Genomic DNA, 24,163 nt, shown 5'->3' with positions numbered 1-24,163 from the left:
ACTAAGTGAACCAGCAACTGTCAGAATATACCACACTATACACCATCTAATGCAATGCATGTCCCATTATGTCACACATCAACCACACATACACACTCGAAATACTCCAGTGGCTCCCTATTGGCTCCAGAATCTAATACAAAATCCTATTTGGCATTCAAAGCCCTTCATAACCTATCCCCTTTCTTTCTTTCTAGTCTTCTTATACCTTATTCCCCAAACCACAATCTTTGATCCAGTGACTTCGGTCTCCTGTCTATTCCAAAAACAAGACACTCCATATCTCTGGCTGGGTCCTATGCCTGGAACACTCTTTCCTCTGCTTCAACGACTGACCTCCCTGGATTCCTTTAAATCTCAACTAAAATCCCATCTTTTACAGGAAGCTTTGTCTAACCTGTCTTAATCCCATTGCCTTTCCTCTATTAATTATTTCCTATTTATCCTGTTTACAATTCGCTTTGTAAATATTTTGTATATTGTCTCTCTCATTAGATGGTAAGCTCCCAGAGGGCAGGGACTGTCTTTTGTCTCTTTTTGTGACCCCAGTGCTTAGTGCTGTGCCTGGCACATAGTAGGTGCTTGACAACTACTGATTGATTGATTAATTAATCTTTGACATTTACTGATTGGCTCCTGCATGGCAGGTCCTGTGCAAAGTACAAATATGAATAATACTTGTCCTCAAGATAGTAATAGTTTGGGGGCAGCTAGGTGGCACAATGGATAAAGCACCAGCCGTGGATTCCGAAGCACCTGAGTTCAAATCCGGCATCAGACACTTGACACTTACTAGCTGTATGACCCTGGGCAAGTCACTTAACCCTCATTTCCCCACCAAAAACAAAACAAAACAAAACAAACAAAAATGTAATAGTTTCATTGGGAAGATAACACAAGTCCACAAATAATTATAATAAAAGGCAGAATGTGATAGGAGAGGAACATCATATTATGAAGGTTCAAAGGAGGAAAAAAATAACATCTGGTCAGGAGTGGAAGGAAATTGTGGAAACTTTCCTGAAAAAGGCAGCATTTGAGCTTGTCATTTCTGTTACTCTTCTGGAGACAATAGAATATTAGAACATGCCAGATTTTTAGTCAAGGACCTGGGTTCAAATCTTGACTCTGCCTCTTCCTCCCTGTGCAGATTCACATTTCTGTTCCCATACATGTAAAATTAAAGGGTTAGACTAGATGACCTACAAGTTCTCTTAATCAGAGATGACATATTGGCACTGCCATGGCTTGTTACCTTCTCTATCCCCATTACCTTTCTAGAGGGTTTAGTGATCTGGAATTCCAGGTGAATAAACCCGAGTAACTTTCCTGTCCTATCTTCTCTCTTCCCTGTTTACTTTGCCTATTCCCTCCCTCTTTGCTGTTTTTTTTCTGTTTTGCTTGTTTGAATTCCTAACACCAAAATCCACATGACCCCCTTGTTGGAAGCAAGGGCCTCACCTCCAGGTGGTTAGCTAACCACTGGCCCTTTGTCCTGGGAGCTCAGGGGCTAAGACAGATGTACTGAAGGTGAGTCACATAGCCCCATCCCAGAAGTGCTCTGGCTAAAGCTTCAGCAATCTTCTTTGTGTGAGGTCTGGGTTTTCCCCCTGGGACACCAGACCCTTGAGTTGGCTGGCAGCAAAGAGCTGACAAATCACACAAGCAGCTATACTCTGCAGAACGTACAAACTTTTGGAGAAGAAGCATCACCAAAAAGGTGCTTGTTCTCTTTATTGCTCAAGACAGTCAATAATGATGGTGACCTTCCAAGGTTCATCATCCTTGCCCTCAAGAAGCTGAAAGAGGTCACTCAGGCAGAAAACACCTGCTTCTCACCTCCACGTGCCTTGGACATCTTTTCCCTAGAATGACCATAGAGGCAGGAATTCTTCCTACAAAGGCTACAATCCCTGTTCTCTGGCAATCTTTATTATCATCATTCTCTTTCTTTATCACCATCCCGTATGTCCATATAAGACCTTTACTGATTTCAAAGCTGGTATCCATGAATGAAGCTGAATTTCACAACAACCATGTGAGGTAGACAGGATAGATGCACAGACCCATTTAACAAATGAGGAAACAGAGAAATGCCCATGGTGATGCAGATAATAAGCGATAAAACTAGAACAAGAGCCCAGTTCTCCTAACTCCCCGTCCATAGCACACTCAAGGCAAATGCGAAGTCAATGTTTATTCCAGTGGATACAAGCTACCACTCCATTAGTCAGTTTGGCCAGTCAGTTAACTAGCATTTATTAAGCTCCCACTATGTGCCAGGCACTGTATAAGCTTTGAAGAATGACAAAAGACAGTCCCTACCCTCAGGGGGCTCACAGTCTAATGGGGCAGACAATATGCAAACAACTGTGCACAAACAAGATACAAATGGGATGAATTGGAGATAATTGAGAGAGGGAAGGCACCAGAATTCAGGGGGTTTCAGGAAAGGCTTCTTGAAGAAGGTGGGATTTTAGCCAGGACTAGAAGGAAGCCAGTTCTTGAATGAAGACAATGAAAAAGAAGGAGGGGTCGCTTTATTATTACCCTAGAGAGTCAGCATCCCTGTTGATTTAATAACAGAATGCCATAATAAAAAATAAATGAAGGAGAAGGGCAAACTAGTCTGGAATGGAAAATGTGAACCTCATCTGAGCCTAATTTATTATGTCCTATAAAGGAACTAGGGATATTCAGCCTAATAAAGAATTAGGGGTATGATGATAACAGTTTTCAAATATTTGAAGAGCTATCATATGAAAGGGGGTGTAGACCATGTCTAGAAGTTACAGTGAAGGCAGATTTCAGCTAAATATAAAGAACTCATACTTGCAATTAGAGCTGTCAAAAATAGAATTAGCATACCAGAGAAATATCATTAACTGTCACTATAGGCATTCAAGGGGAGGCTGTCTGTCTGAATTCCCCCTCTTCTGTATAATGTCCCCTTGATAGCTCTTCAAATATTATTTCTGGGGCTGGATTTGAACTCAAATCCAATTTTGCCTCTCAGTGCCTATAAGGAATAAGTGAGGGACAGCATTCCAGGCAGCTCTCTGACTGTTGGCAAATTACTTAAGCCCTCTCAGCCCCAGTTTCCCCAACTGTAAAATGGAGAGAATAATAACTGGACCTCACAGGGCTATGGCAGAAACCAAAGCCCTTTGTAAGCCTTTAAGGGAGTTATTATTCTTGTTCTTGGGTTTTTCCCCCTTAGTGAAACATTACCAGGGTCCTGCTACCTCTGGGAGAGTAGAATTGTTAAAGAAAGACACCAAAAGTTACTGACCTTGGGATACAGAGCCATCAGCGGATAGTCCCAAGACCTCAGGCAGCATTACACACAGCCTAACACACATGCCCCAGATGCCTACTTGCTAGGTGTGTAACTCTGGGCAACCTCTGTCTTCCTTAGTTGCCTTATCTATAAAATGGGAACAATAACAACATCTGCCTTCCAGGGTTGTGATGAGGATAAAATGAGTTATTTTTAAAGCACTTTGCAAACCTTGAAGTACAGACTACCAGTTATTACAATTGTTGTTATATGACATGTACAAGCTCACACAGTAGTGAGGAAAAGAACCTTTTGGTCATCAGATTTATGGAGGCAGCATATATCCATCCTCATATCTGGCCAGAAATAACGTGAGGGACTCTGAACAGACTTCTGTGTACAGAGGTATCTCCTCATTCCTGGGGGGTTCTCAGATCCCACCATCAGGACTTCATTCCTTTGGATTTTCCAAGCTTTGCAAATTTCTGGATGATCTGACAAATTAGCCTGGGGATTGGTCAAACCAAGAGAGTAGTGTCAGCAAAACCCAGGGAGAGAAGATATCTCAGAGGAGGGAGTCATCAGCAGTGTCAGAGACGCTAAGAAAAAGTTAAGATGGATGAGAATTAAGAAAAGGCCAGTGGGGGGCAGCTAGGTGGTGCAGTGGATAAAGCACTGGCCCTGGATTCAGAAGGACCTGAGTTCAAATCCAGCTTCAGACACTTGCCACTTACTAGCTGTGAGACCCTAGGCAAGTCACTTAACCCTCATTGCCCCACCAAAAAAAAAAAAAAAAGGCCAGTGGATTTAGCGATTTTTAAAATTGCTCTTAATAGAATAATGTTTAAAGCTGGGAAACACCTCATGGGCCATCTAGCCCAACTTCATCATTTTAGAGATGAACTGAGGTCCTGCAAGGAGGCCAAGTGACTTGCAATCAGTCACACCAGCCAGTAAGTCACAGAGCCAGAATTTGAACCCAGGTCCTGTGACTTCAAATCCAGGACACTTTGTACTGTGCCACATTGCCTCTGTGAACCTTCCTCTGAGGAAAAGCAATTGATTGGTGGAAATGGAATCTTAGCTGAAAGGGATTGAGGAATAACAGAAGGTAAGAAAGAAGAGGTGATAAGGATCAATATATAGCTTTTTCTAGAGGGTTGGCTATAAAAGGAAGGAGAGATACAGGACGATAATTTGAAGCAGTGGTAAGATGAAGTGAAAGCTTTTTAAGGTTAGGGAAGTTGTGAGCATATTTGGAGTCAGCAAGAAAGGAACCAACCAATGGAAAAGGAGAGATTGAAAAATAAGAAGAGACAACACAGGATTCAAGGGGTAAGTTCCTGGAAGAGACAGAAAGGGATGGGATCAAGGGTATAAGTGGAGGAGCTGGCCTTGGCAAGGAAAAGGCCCACCTCTTCCTCAAGGACTGAAGCAAAGGAGCCAAAAATGAGAAATTACATTTAGATTTGAGGCTAGAATTGGGGAAAACAAAGAACTCATATGCTTCCTCCCTCCTGACAGAGAGAGGTGATGGACTCAAGATGCAGAATGAAATGTACATTTTTTTGGTGGGGAGGGGAATGTGACCAATGTGGGAATTTGTTTTATTTGAATGTACATATTTTTACAAGAGTTTTGTTTTTCTTTTATTCCTTGTTGGGAGGGGCAGAAGGAAGGAGAAAAATAGAATGCTTGTGAATTGGAAAATGTTTTGAATGGGGAGAGGGAGGAGGGAGAGAGGAAGGGAGGAAGAAGTAGAGGGAGAAAGGGGAGGAGAGATAGAGAGAAGAAGAAGAAGAAGAAGAAGAAGAAGAAGAAGAAGAGAGAGAGAGAGAGAGAGAGAGAGAGAGAGAGAGAGAGAGAGAGAGAGAGAGAGAGAGAGAGCTGACAACTGGTAGCCTGGTTTTTTAGTAAAGTATGAGGCAAGGTTGCCTGCTGAATGGGTCCCAAATCTTATCCTTGAGACTGTGGTTGGATGGATTGGTCAGACGACTGCTCAGGAACTATGGAGAAAAATTAGGGTTTAAAGGGTAAATTTAGAAGACCCCTGCATGAAAGTTGCAGTCATGAGACTATATTAATTCCATAGCATAGTGAGCATAGGCAGCAATTACACCTTGTGATATGCCCACATTCAGGGGTAGAAAGACAACATTAAGACAGCAGAGAAGCCAGCTAGAGGGTAATCAGAGAGGTAAGAGGAAAACCAGAATCATAAAATCATAAAATCAGCATTTTAAAACTAGAAGAAATCTAGATTGGGGAACTATTTTTTTAAAGACCACGGCAGGGCCAGCTAGGTGGCACAGTGGACAGAGCACTGGCCCTGGATTCAGGAGGATCTGAGTTCAAATCCAACCTCAGACACTTGACACTTACTAGCTGTGTGACCCTGGGCAAGTCACTGAACCCTCATTGCCCTGCAAATAAATAAATAATAAAGCACATGGGGACAGTTGGAAATCTTCACACTTCGGCTGTACCATACTGTAAACATGTATCAAAGCACTTACTGAAATCACTCTCTGTCTCCTTCCAGGGAGTCACCAGAAGAAGCAAGAGCTTCCTCTAGTGCCCGATGACTCCTGCCACCTCCTCCTGTCTCCAAGAAGGAATCATGTGTGAGGTCAACAGGACAATTGAAGCTAATAAGCCCCATTTGGTGCCTTTGGTGGTGGTCCTGAGCAGCATCTCCCTGGTCACAGTGGGGCTCAACCTCCTGGTGCTCTACGCAGTGAGGACAGAGAAGAAACTGCACACTGTGGGAAATCTCTACATTGTCAGCCTCTCTGTAGCTGATCTGATTGTGGGCGCAGCTGTCATGCCCTTGAATATTGTGTATCTCTTTAGGTCCCTAGACCGGCCCCTCTGCCTTTTCTGGCTCTCCATGGACTACGTGGCCAGCACCGCTTCCATCTTTAGTGTCTTTATTCTGTGCATTGACCGCTACCGCTCTGTCCAACAGCCCCTCAAGTACCTACGGTATCGCACCAAGACCAGAGCGTTAGTCACCATCTTGGTCACCTGGTTCCTGGCCTCCCTGTGGATCATCCCTATTCTGGGATGGAGAAGCTTTTGGCCAAATAACAATGAGAGCAAGGCATATGATAAACCCACTGCCACTGGGGACAAGTGTGAGACAGACTTCTACAATGTCACTTGGTTCAAGGTGATGACCGCCATCATCAACTTCTACCTGCCTACCTTGCTAATGCTCTGGTTCTATTCCAAGATTTACAGGGCTGTCCGACAGCATTGCCAGCACCGAGAATTCATCAACGGGTCCTTCCCATCTTTCTCAGATGGCAACATGAGTCACAAAAAGCATAAGATCTGCCTCCCAAAGCAGGGGAAAGATGCCAACCTGGAGCTGTTGAAAAGGAAGCCAGAAGGCACCTATTATCACATTAATAACAGCATCCCCATGAAGGCCCAGGACCCAGAAAAAGAGTTGCCCCCAGAGAAGAAAATCCCTCGAGGTTTTGAACAAGAGGATGAGGAAGTGATGGTCAAGGACCACTACTTCCCTATTGAAATTGTGCAGACTCAGCCTCGGATGGAGGAGGCTGGAAGATACATGTCCATCCAACAGAACCAACCAGACTCCAAGGAACTGTCCCCGGCCACTCAATATGCCAGTGAGACATCTGAGGAGACCATATTTACTGAGGCACCCTCCCAACCAGTAGACCCCAATGCTATCACTGAATCAGCCACAGACCTGTCTGCTGGAGACCAAGCCAAGACCAAAACAACCTTTGGCCTGGATTACCTGACATTCACCTGGAAGAGATTCCGCTCCCATTCTAGGCAGTACATAAAGGGTTTGCATATGAGCCGGGAGCGGAAAGCCGCCAAACAGCTTGGCTGCATCATGGCGGCCTTTATTCTCTGCTGGATCCCATACTTTATCTTTTTCATGGTCATTGCTTATTGCACAACATGCTGCAATGACCACGTCCAGATGTTCACCATGTGGCTGGGCTACATCAACTCTACCCTGAACCCCCTCATTTACCCCCTGTGCAATGAGAACTTCAAGAAGGCTTTCAAAAAGATTTTCCATATCCGCTCCTAAAGGGAAACTTCAGGGGTGGAGTATACAGATGAAAATGATGTTGAAGGAAGAAATAAATGAGTACAAAGGGACTGCTTGGATTTCCAAAGTACCCAAACTTTCCAAGGATTCAAGAAGAGACACGTGGCTAGAAATCTTGAAAATCCCCTCTTCCTCATTGGAGGTGGTACCAATGGCTGGTTGAAATGGAATTGGGGTGGAATTGAAAGCCAATTTAAAAGTTCACAGTGTTTCAAGCTGAGCCAGAGCCTGGCTCCTGACCTCTCCAGGGCGTCTGAGGAATTCCAGGGTTTTGACTGTAGATCAGATATTTGGGAGGTAGATGTAATGCCTTTGTTTCTGTGGCCTCAAACTCAAGTGGAGAGATGGTCAGAACCTTAGAGGAAGCCCAAGATGTATAAAGACAGGCTCACGGGGGCAGCTAGGTGGCGCAGTGGATAAAGCACCGGCCCTGGAATCAGGAGGACCTGAGTTCAAATCCAGCTTCAGACACTTGACACTAGCTGTGTGACCCTGGGCAAGTCACTTAACCCCCACTGCCCCGCAAAAACAAACAAACAAACAAACAAAAGACAGGCTCACAGTGTGACTGGGATCTAACCACACTGAGTGTTAGTTAACACCAACATGCTGGAACTTGTATAGCTGCATGAGAGCTGTCGCTTCACCTGGGGAGGCAACACATATGTGCTCGAGAGGCTGTGATTGCTCAGACAATTTAGGGAGGGCCCTTGGGGAGTTGCTGGATGACCTCCAAGATCCCTTCTAGCTCAAAATGTATAATCCTCTTTAACTAGTTTACAAGCTATGCCAAAAATCTTTTTAAAATGCGTGGTGTTATTTTAACATCATACAGAGCTTTCAGTCCTCTTACCCCACACTCACTCCCTCCCTACATAAAATACCAGGATTACCCAACTTGGTTCCAAAATTGAAATTTTGGCAGTTTCCAAAAAGAAAATCAAACACCGGCCCTGGATTCAGGAGGACCTAAATTCAAATCTGGCCTCAGACACTTGACACTTCTAGCTGTATGACCCTGGGCAAGTCACTTAACCCTCATTGCCCCCCCCAAAAAAAAACAAAATTGACCATCTAAGGATAATAAGAATAATTGGTGGTTCTTTAGCCTTTTAAAGGTAACAAAGCCTTTACTCATGCTATCTCACAACACTTCTTTGAGAAAGGTACTAAAATTATTATTATTCCCTTTTACACATAAGGAAACTGAGGTTAAGTGACTTACCCAGGGTCATGCAATTGTAAATGTCAGAAGCAGAATTTGAACCCCAGTCTTCTTGACCTCAAAATCTAGCATGCTGTCTACTTTTCCACCCTGATTCTCAAGGAATGAAGATTTGTTACCCTTGAAGGGATCCCAAAGTACTGTGAATTCACTAGGGCATTCCAGATGAGTCCCCACAATATAGTGAACAATGGTAGTCTCACTGCAATAGGTGTGTGACCTCCGAAGGAGACTACTTTAACAGGGACAACAATCTCCTCGAGCGCATTTTTTCTTTTTCTTTCTTTCTTTTTTTTTTCCTCAGGTCAATGAGGGTTAAGTGACTTGCCCAGGGTCACACAGCTAGTAAGTGTCAAGTGTCTGAGGTCACATTTGAACTCAGGTCCTCCTGAATCCAGGGCCAGTGCTTTATCCACTGTGCCAACTAGCTGCCCCTGAGCATATTATTTCTATTCCATTGGTTTAAAAAAAAAACCACCCTATCATATTATACTATATTCAGTCAGTGAGAGAGCCAATGAGCATTATTAAATGTCTGCCATGTGCCAGGCACTGTGCTAAGTGCTGAGGATTCAAAGAAAGGCATATGACAATCCCTGCTCTCAATCTAATATGGAAGATAGCATGCAAATAACTATATAAAAACAAGCTGTATACAGGATACATAGGAGTTTATCCACAGAGGGAAGGCACTAGAATGAATAGGGAGGGGAAAAGGCTTCCTGTAGATGGTGGGATTTTAGCCAGAACTTAAAAGGAAATGGGGGGGGGGGCAGCTAGGTGGCGCAGGGGTTAAAGCACCGGCCCTGGATTCAGGAGTACCTGGGTTCAAATCCGGCCTCAGACACTTGACACTTACTAGCTGTGTGACCCTGGGCAAGTCACTTAACCCCAATTGCCTCACTAAAAAATAAATAAAAAACAAAAACAAAAAAGAGTACCTTGAGGGGGCAGCTAGATGGCGCACTGGTTAAAGCACCGGCCCTGGATTCAGGAGTACCTGGGTTCAAATCCGGCCTCAGACACTTGACACTTACTAGCTGTGTGACCCTGGGTAAGTCACTTAACCCCCATTGCCTAAAAAAAAAAAAAAAAAAGGAAACCAGGGAATCCAGGAGGAAGAGAGGAGGAGGGAAAGTCTTCTAGGCATGGGGGGCAGCCAGAGCCTGGAGCTAAGAGATGGCTTTGGAGCAAGGCCTCACACAAAGAAACATAGAATTGTAGATTTAAAGCTGAAAGGGACCTTGCTCATCTAACTCAACCCCATCATTTTACAGATGAGGAAAACTAGGTTCAGAGAGCTAAATGATTTGTCCAAAGTCATACAGGTAATAAGCAGTAGAATGTAGATTCAACTCTAAGTCCATCATTCCAGTAAAGCAATGACTATATGCAAGGGTGCTAGAGTGGCTGAATTTTGAGTCAGAGGATCCAGATTCAAATCCTGATTCTCCCTCTTAATAACTAGCTACCATCTATATTGTGTTTTAAAGTCTGCCAAGCAATTTACATTTAATCTCATGCCATCCTTAAAACAATCCTGAAAGGTAGATACTATTGTTATCCTCAATTTACAGATGGGGAAACTGAGGCTTGAAGCGGAGACTTAACTAAGACCACACTGCTGGTAATTGGCTGAGGTGGGATCTGAATTCAGGTCTTCTTGTCTTGAAGTTCACCCACTACATCATCTGGCCGCCTGTGGGAAAGTCATTTAACCTCTCACAGCCTCAGATTTCTCATCTGTAAGATGGTGTGGAGATGGGAATTCAACTAGATGATCTCCAAAATTCTTTACAGCTCTGAATCTATGATATTATGATTTTTCTTAGTTCCTATCAAGATGCAGAATGGGGTAGTGGATAGAGAGCCAGCCAGATAGTCAGGTAAACCCAGGTTCATGTCTAACCTCTGATCCAAACCGGGTGTGTGCAACTGCGTAAATCACTTAACCTTTCGGTGTCCCAGAAAACAATTTACTGATCTGCATCAGTGCAATGAGGTTTCTACAGTGGGAGTTGCCTATACTGATGATCTCAAAGGGCCAGAACACCCCTCCCCGCCCCACCCCCACCAAAAAAGTTGCCAAGGAGATGGGATTTCTCACCAGAAAGCTCACATTAGGATGTAATATACTCAGTGAAAACAGGAGTCATCTGCAAACATTTTGTGTTTTGTCTCTTGTGTTCGTGCTTAGGACGCAATGTGTGTATAGTTTAAATATGAAGTTTGAGCTGTCCTGTTACAATACCTATTTATTTATTGATATTTAGCAGAGTCTACCTTGTACTTCTGAGGGACCCCAAAATGCACTGCCAAATGCTCCAGGGTTTACGTCTGCTTACATTTGTAAAGTTCATTTAGAAAATGAATTATTTTTTATTAAAAAAAAAACAGAAACCCAAACCTCTCATTCCTATTGTTTACTTTGTGTCTATCCCCACCCCTTCAACTATTGCCTGCTCAGAACTGAGGGAGGCTAAGAACTCCAGCACCTTGCTTTGGAAGCTGTGGTACACAATTTCCCAGGGTACTAATGGTCTCCTCAAAACTGTCTCCCTCCAGAGTGCTGATTCCCAGGATTACCAGGGACTTAGGAGCATGCAAAATAAATATATTCAGTCATTGTTTTATTTACTGATTCACTTGCAGACTCTTTCATCTGTTCAACAGTTATTAAGTAAGTAGCTAGTGCGTGCAAAGACCTCTGTAAGGCATTGGAAAGGTAGGAAGGGCTACAAATGTATCCAGCAGGTAGGTATCCTGCTATAACCAGCAAGTGGGCTGGGGACCAAGTTTATATGGGTACTCTTTTTTCACTCCTTCTTCCAAATAGGAAAGAGAAAGATCTCATTCTTTTTTTTTTAAGTGAGGCAATTGAGGGTTAAGTGACTTGCCCAGGGTCACACAGCTAGTAAGTGTTAAGTGTTTAAGGCCGGATTTGAACTCAGGTACTCCTGATTCCAGGGCCGGCGCTCTACCCACTGTGCCACCTAGCTGCCCCCAAAGATCTCTTTCTTAATAGACCATAGATTTCTCTTCCCATGGTCTTCCCTTGGAGGCAAAAAAGAATGGCCTTCACTTTTGTTTCCACTTTTACCTCACCCCTCTCCTGAAGAAGAAAAATGCACTAAGACACCTGGCTTTAGTTGCAGCACAGCTCACTCATGGACTGAGGATAATTGCTCCTAGTTCATCTCTCTCTCTCTCTCTCTCTCTCTCTCTCTCTCTCTCTCTCTCTCTCTCTCTCTCTCTCTTTGTCTCTCTCTCTTTCTCTCCCTTTGTCTCTCTCTCTCCTTCTCCTTCTTCCTCTCCCTGTCTTTCTCCCTCCCTTTTATTCTCTCTTGTCTGTCTCTGTCTCTTTCTCCCTCCCTCCCTCTTATCCTCTCTCTCTCCTGTTTTAAGAGTTTATTAATAAAAGTTATTAATAAAAATGCTTACTATAAGATCCTTTCACCATACTGCTAATACAGTACTTGCTTAAGGAAGAAAAAAAATTGAACAGATCAAGATCTCTGGCCTGATTAAATTCCATGAATTTCCAGCTATACACTGTTGTCCTCCATTGCTATTCCTTAGTATAGAATAAATATGCAGATATTCGGGACAAAATAGCTATGCTCAATCACAGGGGTTTTTTTATGTGAATATTGAGAAAACTCATATAAAGTGCCTTCTAGCATCAGGAAACAAATAGAGACAGTTGGGAGAGAGAGGAGTAAAAACCCTTCACAGCTGTTCCTCAGTTTTTCAAGGGTCAATTGAAATGAGCACCTTCAGGCGAAATTCTTTGTTCCATTGAGTGGAGGCTTTGCTCACCAAAGAGTTACAAATCTTGGGGTCCAAGCTGCAGGGCACTTGATGGAATTGCCTCTGATGTGCCTACTCAGATTAAATTAAAAAGCATTTATTAATTGCCTAGTTACTATGTGCCAGACACCATGGCAAGCCTTGGGGATAAAAAAAACACCAAACAGTATAACTTGAATTGCTTGAGTTCTTGGGGGTGGGGGTGGGAAGGAAAGGAGGAAAAGAAGTTGGAACACAAAGTTTTAAAAAATTGATGTTGCAGCTAGGTGGCACAGTGGTTAAAGCACAGGCCCTGGATTCAGGAGGACCTGAGTTCAAATCTGACCTCAGACACTTGACACTTACTAGCCGTGACAAGTCACTTAACCTTCATTGCCCTGCCAAAAAAAAGAAAAGAAAAAAGAAAAAAAATTGATGTCAAAATTTGTTTTTACATGTAATTTGAAAAATAAAATTCTAAACAGAAACAAACAAACAATAATAGTCCCTGCTCTTGAAGAGCTTACATTAGAATTGAGGAAACAACATGCAAACAGGATAATTTGGTGATGATGCTCTAGCATGACGGGGGAATGGGGAATTCTTCTTGCAGATAATGAAATTTTATTTGAGACTTGAAGGAAGCCAGGAAGAGGGGGTGAAGAGGGAAAGAATTCTAGGTATGAGGGTGGGGATAACTAGTGAAAATTAAGAGAGTCAGGAAAATGGAGTGTCTTCTGTGAGAAACAGCCAGGAGGCCAATGTTCTGGATCATAAAATACGTGGAGAGAAGTAAGGTGTAAAAAAGACTAGAAAGGTGGGCAGGTAGGTGGTGCAGTGGATAAAGCACCGGCATTTCCTTAGACAAATTCATCATTACTGAAGGAAAAAATATATCTGGGGGGCAGCTAGGTGGTGAAGTGGATATAGCACTAGCCCTGGATTCAGGAGCACCTGAGTTCAAATCTGGCCTCAGACCCTTGACACTTACTAGCTGTGTGACTCTGAGCAAGTCACTTAACCCCAATTGCCTCACCAAAAAAAAAAAAAAAAAGAGTAGAAAGGTTGGAAGGAGGCAGGTTTTAAAGGGTTTTAAAAGTCCAGCATAACTATAGATTTGATCACAGAGGTAATGGAGATCCACTGGAGATAATTAGACCTGTGCCTTAGGAAAATCATTCTGGTAGCCAAGGGAAAGGTAGACTGAAGGGAGGAGAGCCTTGAGACGGGACCCCAACCAAAAATAGAAGAAGGCTATTGCAATGGTACCTTAATGAGGTTATCATAGGGTGGTGGCAGTGTCCCAGGACAGAAGAGAATATGTATAGGAAAAGCCATAAAAGTAGAATAGGAAAGACTGGACAATAGATTGGATATGGGGGAGGACGAGTTGAGGGAATGAGGAGTTGAAGTTATGGGCTCCAAAGTAGGAATAGGAACGTATGTAAAAAGGTGACTGGCCAGAGATGGGAGATCACTTGGCTTCCAACAGTCCACTGTGTGTTGGGGGGGGAGGGGAGTGGGCGGGGGTTGAACATCTGACAAGCTATTCTTTCCTAGCCAAGAGCAGTGGCCTTGCTCCTGGGCTCAGGCAGGCAGAGGGAACAAGTATAAAGAAAACGCCTTGACCCTTGTCTAAATTAATCTCATACTGTATTCTGGGAAATGGAGAACTTGGCGATTTCTGCACAGGGCAGAAAACCTAATGGTCAAGTTCACAGAGAGGTCAAGGGAGGAAAAGAGAGAAGGGGCCAACTGATGTCAGAGGCCCCACACAAAGATGCTCCCGTGAAACATAGCCAGAAGCCCTGCACTTGCTTCTTTGGCTCCAGCCGTCGATGGGTAACTGCTGCCCTCCCTAAGGTGCGGTCATCTTTGGAACTGCAGCTTACAAAAACTTCCCCTCCAAGGGAATCCAGCCCTAGTCATTTCTCTTTCTCTGCCACTTTCATTCCTGCCGCCCTTTCCAAGCTTTGGACTGCTCAGAGTGGCTGTTTTACCCCAGACTCACTGGCTCTCAGAGGTACAAAATTGCATAGATGCATTGAAGGTCACAACTGATTTGACCATGATGGGGTGATTCTAAAAAAATAAAACTCAGTAGGGAAAGAGGAAAAGGAGTAATTATTTCATACAAATGAAGCACAAAGGGAAAAAAATTATACAGAAGAAGGTAGTAGGGGAGGGCAGGTAGCAACTCTACTACTCTCATCATGAATGGGTTAAAGGGGAATAGGAACTTGGGAAAGGATAAGGGAGGGACTCTTATGGGGATGGGTAGGGTAAAGTAAGGAATAGGAGGTCAAGGTAGCAGGTAGAAGTAAAGCAGAGAGGGGGCAGCTAGGTGGCACAATGGATAAAGCACCAGCCCTGAATTCAGGAGTACCTGAGTTCAAATCCAGCCTCAGACACTTGACACTTACTAGCTGTGTGACCCTGGGCAAGTCACTTAACCCCAATTGCCTCACCAAAAAAAAAAAAAAAAAAAAAAAAAAAGAAGTAAAGCAGAGGAGTGAGAAGGGATAGTACAAATAGGGTGAGAAGGATAGTGAGATAAAATAGGAAGGTGGAAAATATACAAGCAATTATAGCTTAGAATGTGAATTGGATGAACTTACCCATAAAACAGAAAAGGGTAGCAGAATACAAATTTGAATTTCAGGACATTTTATAAAAATGAGAGATACACACACAAAAAGAAAATAAAGGGCAGTAATGGTATTCATGCTGTCAGACAAAGTTAAAACAGATTTAATCAAAGGAGAAAAAAAGAGAAAATACATTATATGTCAGGAATATTATTCAATATTGTTTTAGACCATTTAAAATAACTAGGTAGTATAAAATACCTGAGCATATCCCTGCCAAAACAGACACAGGAACTATTTGAAGATAAACATAAAATGTTTTTTATACAAATAAACTCAGATCCAAATAATTGAAGTGATAATTATTGTTCATGGGTAGATAAAGCCAAAATCATTTTTAAATGATAATTTTACCTAACTAATCTATGGACTCAATGTCATCCCAATTAAATTACTAAAAATTATTTGACTGAGTTAGAAAAATAATAAAGTTCATTTGGAAGAACAAAAGGTCAGGATCTTCAAAGAAACCAGGAAAAAAGATGTAAAGGAAATAGTTTCAACAATATCAGACTTTAAACGATATTATAAGGTGAGAGCTTTGATGAAGTATAAAATGGATAATTTCAATTATTTTAAATTAAATTTTTCTTGTATAAATAAAACCTAGATAGCCAAGAATAGAAGGGATGCAGAAAAAGAAGAAGAAGGGATGCAGAAAATTGGGGGGAAACTTTCATGGACAATATCCCAGTTAGGACGTGATTGGGTTGGAATATTGCTGTGGTGTAGTAGATGATGAGCATAGAAGGACTTGGACCTGTGAAGGAAGATGCTATCCACCTTCAGAAAAACAGATTATGAGAAGAAATAAGCAAAGTATAGTCTTACATATATGTGTATGAGTGTTTATGTCTATATATGGGAAAGTGTACAGATATCTATGTATATGTGTATATGTGTGTGTGTGTGTATCCACATTTAATTGTATCCTTCTCTAGGGTGAGAGAGGGGGAGGGGGGAAAAATAACAAAGTAAAAAGTGCACAGCAGAGAACAAAAGAAGACCAGCAAAGAAGCGAAGAAAAGCTGGGCAGATATGAAAACAATGTGCAGTATTTATTATATAGGTTTTCTTGAAATGGAAATTCATTGTTTTATATTGAATCCTCTCCTAAGTCCTGCTGTGTACATGGCAATGTGTTTTTTTTCTTTTTTCTTTTGTATTTAAGTTCAAAATTTTTTTTTAATTTTAAAAGAATAATAATTTTTTAAAAACAACCAAAAAGTATCTTGGAGTGCAGCTAGTCCAATCTTTCCATTTTGTAGTGGAAGAAATTAAGGCTCAGGGTGAGAAGAGGTTTGTCCAACAACACACAGGGAGTGAGGGGCAGAGCTGGGACTTGGGTCCCAGGTCTCCTGACTCCTACACCTTGAACATTTGGGGGGGGGCAGGGCAATTCGGCTAAGTGACTTGCCCAGGGTCACACAGCTAGTAAGTGTCAAGTGTTTGGGGCCGGATTTGAGCTCAGGTCCTCCTGAATCCAGGACAGGTGCTTTATTCATTGCACCACCTAGCTGCCCTCATGATGCTTTTTACACTACATTCTTCGAAGCAGAATCTTTTTGTGGTGGAGGGACTGGACAAAGAGGACCCAGGCCTTAGAGGTTGTATTTGCCCTTCCCGATGGGTGATTCAGAGCACAGGTAGAATTTCCCTGCCTGGTTCCCATCCAGCCTATGGAACGTTGGTAGCATGTTTTCTAACTGGCTACACAGCCAGGAGAGCAGATGATTGAGAAGGTCCTGAGGCAGAACTGAGTGGATATACAAAAACAACAACTTCCCAATCTTTTGGTACCTTTTCCTTCCTGACATCTAGTGGGGCAGGGACTTATCTGAATAGCTGAGTGAGGTGAGAGAGGGCTGCCCCATCTCCCTCTCGACCACCATGTGTCTAAGCATGTGGAATCTCTGTGTTTTCTTAAATTTATTCTTTCCTGATATTAGATGAATGATGACTCCAAGGTAGATGTGTTGAGGTAACTTGATGAGTTCAGGAGAGCCACTAGTAACCAACCAAAATCAGCAGCAGAGTCCATTGGAGCCAGTAGCAGTTGCTTAACAAATGCTCCATTCAAATTTTGTGCATTACTAGGATTTTATCTTTAAATGGTGCTCATCCTCCAAGAAGGCCATCCTCATGAGAACTGGTGCGATGTTTTACACCAAGGATTAGCTGAGGCTTTCCTATAAGAAGCCATGTACTTTGAGAAAAGGGAACGTCTTTAGATTAGAACTGCTGGTGGTGATCATTCATCTGCCACTGAAGGGACTTTAATCCAGCTCTCTCGTTTTAGGGACAAGAACTCTTATGTAATCTGCTCTAAGTCACACTAGGGAGGCAATAAGCATTTATTAAGCACTTATTATGTACCGGGCACTGTGCCAAGCATTGAAGATACAAGTAAAGGCAAAAACACAGTCCCTGCCCTCAAGAAACTTACATTCTAATGGGGAAGATAGCATGTATACAACTAGGTAGGTACAAGATAAAAACAGAGGAGATGGAAGGCAGTCTGGGGGCACCATGAAAGAGCTCCTAGAGCAAAGTGGGATTTGAACTGAGTCGAGAAGGAGGTCAGAGAAATGAAGGAATATAATGGGGGTCCAGCACATGAGCTGATCTCATCAGTCTGCTGACATAACTTTTCTGCATGGAGATCCTGGGAAAATGTATTCTAGGACAGTTATGTAAGAGAAGCACCTTGGAGACACTGTGAAGCATGGATGGGCATTCTGTAACTGGTTCAGATTGGCTAATCACATTTGCTTCTATAGCTGGTACTGTCGGTGTCTTAAAAAGGCCTCAGTCAGCATTAGAATCCCCTTTGCCTCATTCCCTTCTGACATAACTCCGAAACCTCTTCCTTCATGGTATTCCATAAAGGGAGTGGAGTCTCTAAAACTTGGAAGTTGCATAAAATAAGGAGAGCAAGGCATAGGAATTCAAAAGTCAGACTTCAGGCTTGGTCCTACAACCGTCTCGGAAATGATGCCTCAAGGAATAAGAGGTGATCTTTGGAAGGATGCTCGGATTTCTCCCCTATTTCTGCCTTTGGACATGAAATTGATGCAATCAGTGCTTAGGAACTTAGTTAACTTGAGCCTACCCTGCCATGAGTCTGAGGTGCTGTAGGAGGGAATATGATTCAAAGGTTTGAGGGGAGAAATGTTTGTTTTTGCTCTAGCTTTGAGTTAAATATCCCTTCACAAAAGTTAATGTTAAGTTGTTTAGTAGAAGTGAGGGTTAGTTACTGCCTCTACTAGTCCAAACTTCCCCTCCAATTAAAATCCTCTTCTTCTAAACTTCCTAATTAATGTCAGGGGCACCACCACCCTCCCAGTCCCCTGGTTCACAATCTCAATAACATTCCAGATTCCTTTCAATAATGTTCTTAATTCCTTTTTCTCACAACCCACAGATCTAATTAGTTGCCAAATCTTGCCATTTCTACTTCAAACAAATGGGGAGAACACAAGTGGCCCCCTAACAAATGGGGGAACAAAGACAGAGACAATTAGCTTGAGCCAATTGCAGTAGAGAAAAGATCCCCTCAGGGAACCCTAGTACCCTAATGGGAAGATATAGCCTCATTCTTGAGAGAGTGGACCGGAGCTTGTGATACCTGAGGCTTGCATATATGCTAACTCACCAGTACTCTAAGAGGCCAGAGGCAGAGGTGAGGGAGCTGAGCATCCCAGGCCTGTGGATCTTTTAGTACAAAGACATGGGGACCAGAGTATCAAGTTTGAGGAAATGCCAGCAGGCCAGACTTGAAGGAAAGTAGAGTAGGTGGGGGGAGTGAGCTAGACCCGCCCTTCCCCCCCCCCCCAGGTGCTGGATAGACTACTAGAAGTAGTGAGAAACAGAGCTGGGATTTGAAGCCAATTTTTCACCATTCCTCACTGCACCCTGTTATCACAAGGCATGTGCTGGGGGAGGGAACATCAAACCATTTTAAATAATACATGACGATGCTCAGAACCCCGGGAGGCCACTAAATAGTAATTTTGCCATTATGTTCACAATAAGCCTCCCATCTTTTTTTTTCCTTCTTTGGCAGTACAACTGGTGTATTTGTCCTTCCATTGTATAGTTTGGGAACAGCACAAGAGGCATTCAGCGGTCAATTGTTGGTACAAAGTCCAGCCAAAACTAAACTTTCTGCTTGAAATCCCACATTGCTAAGAAATAAATAGTAATAGGAGGAAATTTTCTTCTTATTTGTCGCTGGTTACTGCGACACGAAATTCAGGAGTCTCTTCACAATGAGAAGGTCCCTGGCTAAGCTGTCCTCTCTGCCAACGAGGTGGCACAAGAGATGGAGCACTGGACCTGGATTGAGAAAGACCGAGGTTCAAATCTGAACTCAGATACTTACCAGCTGTGTGACCCTGGACAAATCACTTGGCTTCTGTTTGTCTCAATTTCCTCAACTGTAAAAATAAGCACAACCATAGCACTTGCCTCCTAGGGTTGTTGCGAGGATCAGATGAGATAATAATCATAAAACCTGTTTCCTTCCTTTGTCTGGAGAGAATGGATTGAAGAGCCATGTTCTGTGTGGATTGGTCATGAGGAATGGGTGATGCTGCAGGGACAATTAACAACCTAAATCTATCTAGCTCATTTCCTTGCTTCTTCCAGCCTAAAGGAAAGCTGGCTGTCACTGTATTATTAATCAGCTATGGGGTCGGGTAAACCTTTGACCACCAGAGGGCACTCTGCATACAAGCTGTGGCCTCTACCTCACCACCACTTGTCCAGAGCTTACACAACTCTTTTTTTTTTTTTTTTCAGGGCAATAAGGGTTAAGTGACTTGCCCAGGGTCACACAGCTAGTAAGTGTCAAGTGTCTAAGGCCGGATTTGAACTCAGGTCCTTCTGAATCCAGGGCCAGTGTTTTATCCACTGCGCCACCTAGCTGTCCCCTGCTTACACAACTCTTAATGCTGAGGTACAAGCCCCAATTCAATATTGATCTAAGCCATATCTCTCTGTCATCTCCACAAGAATAGTATGAGATACCTTCCAAAATGCTTTTCTAAATTCTTGCCCAGGGTCACACAGCTAGTAAGTGTCTAAAGCCAGATTTAAACTCAGGAAGATGTCTTCCTGACTCCAGGCCCAGCACTCTATCACACTACATACATACATACATACAGCCTTCCATCAGGGCTTGATGACTTGAATTTCTAAACGGCAAATAGGTTCACTCTTATGATCTCCTTACCTTCAGGGTAGCACTTAAAACAGTGCCTGGCACAGCACAGGTACTTAATAAATGTTCATTGATTGACTGATTGGGGATTAACTCCCTATTATCCATTTTTGTTTATTGAAGAGATTAAGTCCAGGTTGCTCCTACTTCAAGTCTCAGTTTCCTTGGTTCCTGGAAAGCTACAAGTATACAGAAGTATCTCTTAAGGGAACTCTTGCTTCCTCTGTGCCTTATTCTAGCCCTGTGTCTTTGTTAAGTGGGAATATCTCCTCTGTTACGATGTGCTTCTGCAACTACTTCTCAGCCCTGGGGGCCACCCTCCTTAGTGGCTCTGTGTGTGTGTGTCTGTGTGTCTGTGTGTCTGTGTGTCTGTCTCTCCTCGTATAATTCTGCTTTCCCCAAATTCTGTTTCCTATTAAGTGCTTAGCCAAGGGACAGCTTAAATTTGTAAGCATCATCAAGTTAGTGTTCACATGAGTGCTCCTCATTGTAGCCATGGACTTCATTATCAATGCAAGTATAAGGGACCCATTGTCGTTCGGGTGATTGCCAAAATAACTTGTCTCAGAGGCCCAGAACAAAGGTGTAAGTCAAAGGGACAACAGGTACCTGGGTCTAAGTGATCTCACAACTTCTCAGAGAATTCAGTTTGTCCAGAGAATTTTATATTTTACTCAGATGGCAAAAGAGGCTGAACTTTCCCCTCTACTGTCTCCTCTAGGACATTGCTGGTCATGCCCATTACAATGACCTGGAATACGTGGAGACCTTGAGGTCAATCTTACTTATCCCAATGATCTCTGGACTCCTTTTGTCCCTGGACCTGGACCTATTTACTGACCAGAAAAGTTCATATTCATAGGAAGGGTTTTTTTGTTCTTTTTTTTTTTTTCCTTTAAGGAACAATTTTTTATTTTTTGGTGAGGCAACCGGGGCCAAGTGACTTGCCCAGGGTCACACAGCCAGTAAGTGTCAAGTGTCTGAGGCCGGACCCAAACTCAGGTACCCCCGAATCCAGGGCCAGCGCTCCATCCACTGCGCCATCCAGCTGCCCCTTTAAGGAACAATTTACAAAATTCCAATTTTGATGCTTCTTCATGGCATAGGAGGGGACAATGGGTTATTAATGATTGTCAACAGAGTAAGCTATAGTAGGCGCTACCATGAAGGAGATGCTTTAAATATGGTCATGGTACAGATAATGTCCTGTCCGAGGACCAGTCTAATACTCAACATATTTGGCACCTGTTGGCTAGACATGACAAATTGTTTGGCTATAGTTACCTATTAGAGGAAAACAGAAGATGGTTTTCAATACCATCCAGCCCCTTTCTGTAGCAATAGGGGTGGAGAGGGAGAAACAGAATCAAAGGGCCTAATAATCATGGCTTTCAGATTGTCTTTATAATTAACCTGTCTAAATGAGTAATTTTTGTCCAATTACTGTACCAACAAATTGATACACTACTGGAGGAAGTCAACTATATCCATACTGATATTCTTCATTTAGATGGAATTAGATTGTTTTTTCATTGTCCAGGAAAATCTGTCAAACAAGATTTCTGTATGATTAAAAAAAATAGCACAAAGCTGTCTCAACAGGGGAATCAGTTGTAATTGATAATATCAAAGGGTACAGATGAAGGATATTTCTGTAGAAAAAGATCCTTAAAGAGTACTTAGTGTTGAAGGAGACAGCTAGGGGTTTTTTTGTTCTTGACCCTTGCCCAGTATTTTTGAGAACTGCCCTAAAGAGAATGGAAGGGGAAGAATACAGAGAGAAACTTAGTCAATGTAAAAACAAAGATATCAAGAAATTTTTTTTCATTTCTTAAAGTTTTGTTATATTCTGAACTTAATAAAACAAGCATTTCCATAACATAGTAGAATAGGGGGAAAAAAAGATGATTGTCCACAAAACTGCAAATCTGCTATATACAACTTGCTATTCTTTTAAAATATATAATAAAGTTGTCGTGTAGTTTTCTTTTTCCCCCCTTTCTTCCCTCCTCCCTGATCCCCACCGTAGAGATGGCTATCATTATACACATACATACATACACACATACATATATATGTAAAATCATTCTATACATAACTCTATTTATCAGTTCTTTCCCTGGATGCAGATAGCATCTTCCTTCTAGGTCCTTCCTTCCTAGGTCCTTTGTAGTTAAATTGGGTAATAAATACCCAAGTTATAAATTTATAAAATTATAAATAGTCAAAATGACTTAGTCACTCAAAGTTGTTCTTAAAACAATATTGCTAGGAGCAGCTAGGTGGCGCAGTGGTTAGAGCACCGGCCCTGAATTCAGGAGGACCAGAGTTCAAATCCGGCCTCAGACACTTAACAATTACTAGCTGTGTGACCCTGGGCAAGTCACTTAACCCCAATTGCCTCACCAAAAAAAAAAACCCAAACAAACAAAAAAACAAAAAACAAAACAACCAATATTGCTGTTACTGTATACAATGCTCTCTTGGTTCTGCTCATTTCACTCTTTATTACTTTGTGAAAGTCTATCCATATTTTTCTAAGATCATCAAGCTCATCGTTTCTTATAGCACAGTATCTTATAGCACAATCATATGCCACAACTTGTTCAACCATTCCCCGATTGATGGGCATCCTCGAAATTTCTACTTCTTTGCCACCAGAAAGAGAGCTACTATAAACATTCTAGCACATATAGGTTCTTTTCATTTTTCCCTAATCATTTTGGGAAACAAACCTAGTAGTGGTATTGCTAGGTCAAAGAATGTGTAACAATCAGACTTTCCCTTCCAACAAAAGTCCTCCTCTTCTGAATTTCCCAATTGCTATCATGAAAACCATAATCCTTACAGTCACCCAGCTTCACAACCTCAGTATCATTCTTGATCCCTTTCTTTCACTTGACCCACATATCCAATTATTTACCAAACCTTGTCACTTCTATCTTCGCAACTTCTCTCCTGCAGGTCCCTTTATCTCTACTCACACAGCCAGTCCCCTAGTTTAGGTCTTTAAAACCTTTCTTCTAGACTATCACAATTAGTTCCTAATTGATCTCTCTGCCTCAAGTCTCTCCCCAATCCAAACAATCTTACACATGGCTGCCAAAATGATTTTCCTAAAACACTGTTTTGACCATAACACTCCAGGCTCAGTTAACTCCAGAGATTTTCTGTTATTATTCTATTAGCTATTTCATTCATTTTTCAGCCATGTCCAACTCTTTGTGATCCCATTTGGGGTTTTCTTGGCAAAGATCCTGGAGTGGTTTAATATTTTCTTCCACAGCTCATTTTACAGATGAGGAAACTGAAGCAAATGGGGTTAAGTGACTTGCCCAGAGTCACATAGCTAATAAGCATGTGAGGCTGGATTTGAACTCAGGAAGATGAATCTTCCTGACTCCAGGCCCAGCACTCTGTCCACTGTGCCACCTAGCTACCCCAGTTTCTTCCAGAATTAAGTATAAATTCCTCTGTTCATCCTTCCTACCTTCCATCCATCTCACATTCTAATTCTCTTTCCACCCTCACCACACCCCAAGCTCATTTTGATCTAGCCATTGTTTTTGTCGTTCATTTTTCCTTTTTGAAGACCAATGACATTTCAAGTGGTGTCTTGACCTTTGAGTGGATTGGATTTAAGTGAGGCAGAGTTGCCCAAAGTCATCAGCCTCATTCACTCTTCCAGAGTCACTGAAGTCCAGTGGCAGGACAAAAGTCAAGATAAATGGCAATAGCCAGGATGAAGTGGATGACCTTAACTTCTTGGACGTCCAATAAAGCTCTAAAAGCTCCACAATCCTTGCTTCAGCTGCTTTAATGGCCATTGGATCAAATTGTTCTCATCTGCCCATTCCACCAAGGGGAAGTCTTCACATGCTTGGGGTAGACATCC

General features: G+C 42.4%; 1 protein-coding gene across 2 annotated transcripts in view; it reads left to right on the top strand.

Annotated features, from left to right (window-relative positions):
• The window catches only part of HRH1 (histamine receptor H1), a 114,529-nt gene extending 105,143 nt beyond the window's left edge, over positions 1-9,386 (top strand). For both annotated transcript variants that reach the window (XM_043975471.1, XM_043975470.1), the window contains exon 3: positions 5,823-9,386. In XM_043975471.1, the coding sequence (XP_043831406.1) occupies positions 5,862-7,361 (1,500 nt within the window). In that variant the 5' untranslated portion in view covers positions 5,823-5,861 and the 3' untranslated portion in view covers positions 7,362-9,386. The remainder of the gene's footprint in view (positions 1-5,822) is intronic.
• Positions 9,387-24,163: the final 14,777 nt, after the last annotated feature.

This window comes from Dromiciops gliroides, chromosome 1, assembly GCF_019393635.1.
Source record: "Dromiciops gliroides isolate mDroGli1 chromosome 1, mDroGli1.pri, whole genome shotgun sequence".
Lineage (NCBI taxonomy): Eukaryota > Metazoa > Chordata > Mammalia > Microbiotheria > Microbiotheriidae > Dromiciops > Dromiciops gliroides.
This window is presented reverse-complemented; position numbering and strand designations above follow the sequence as displayed.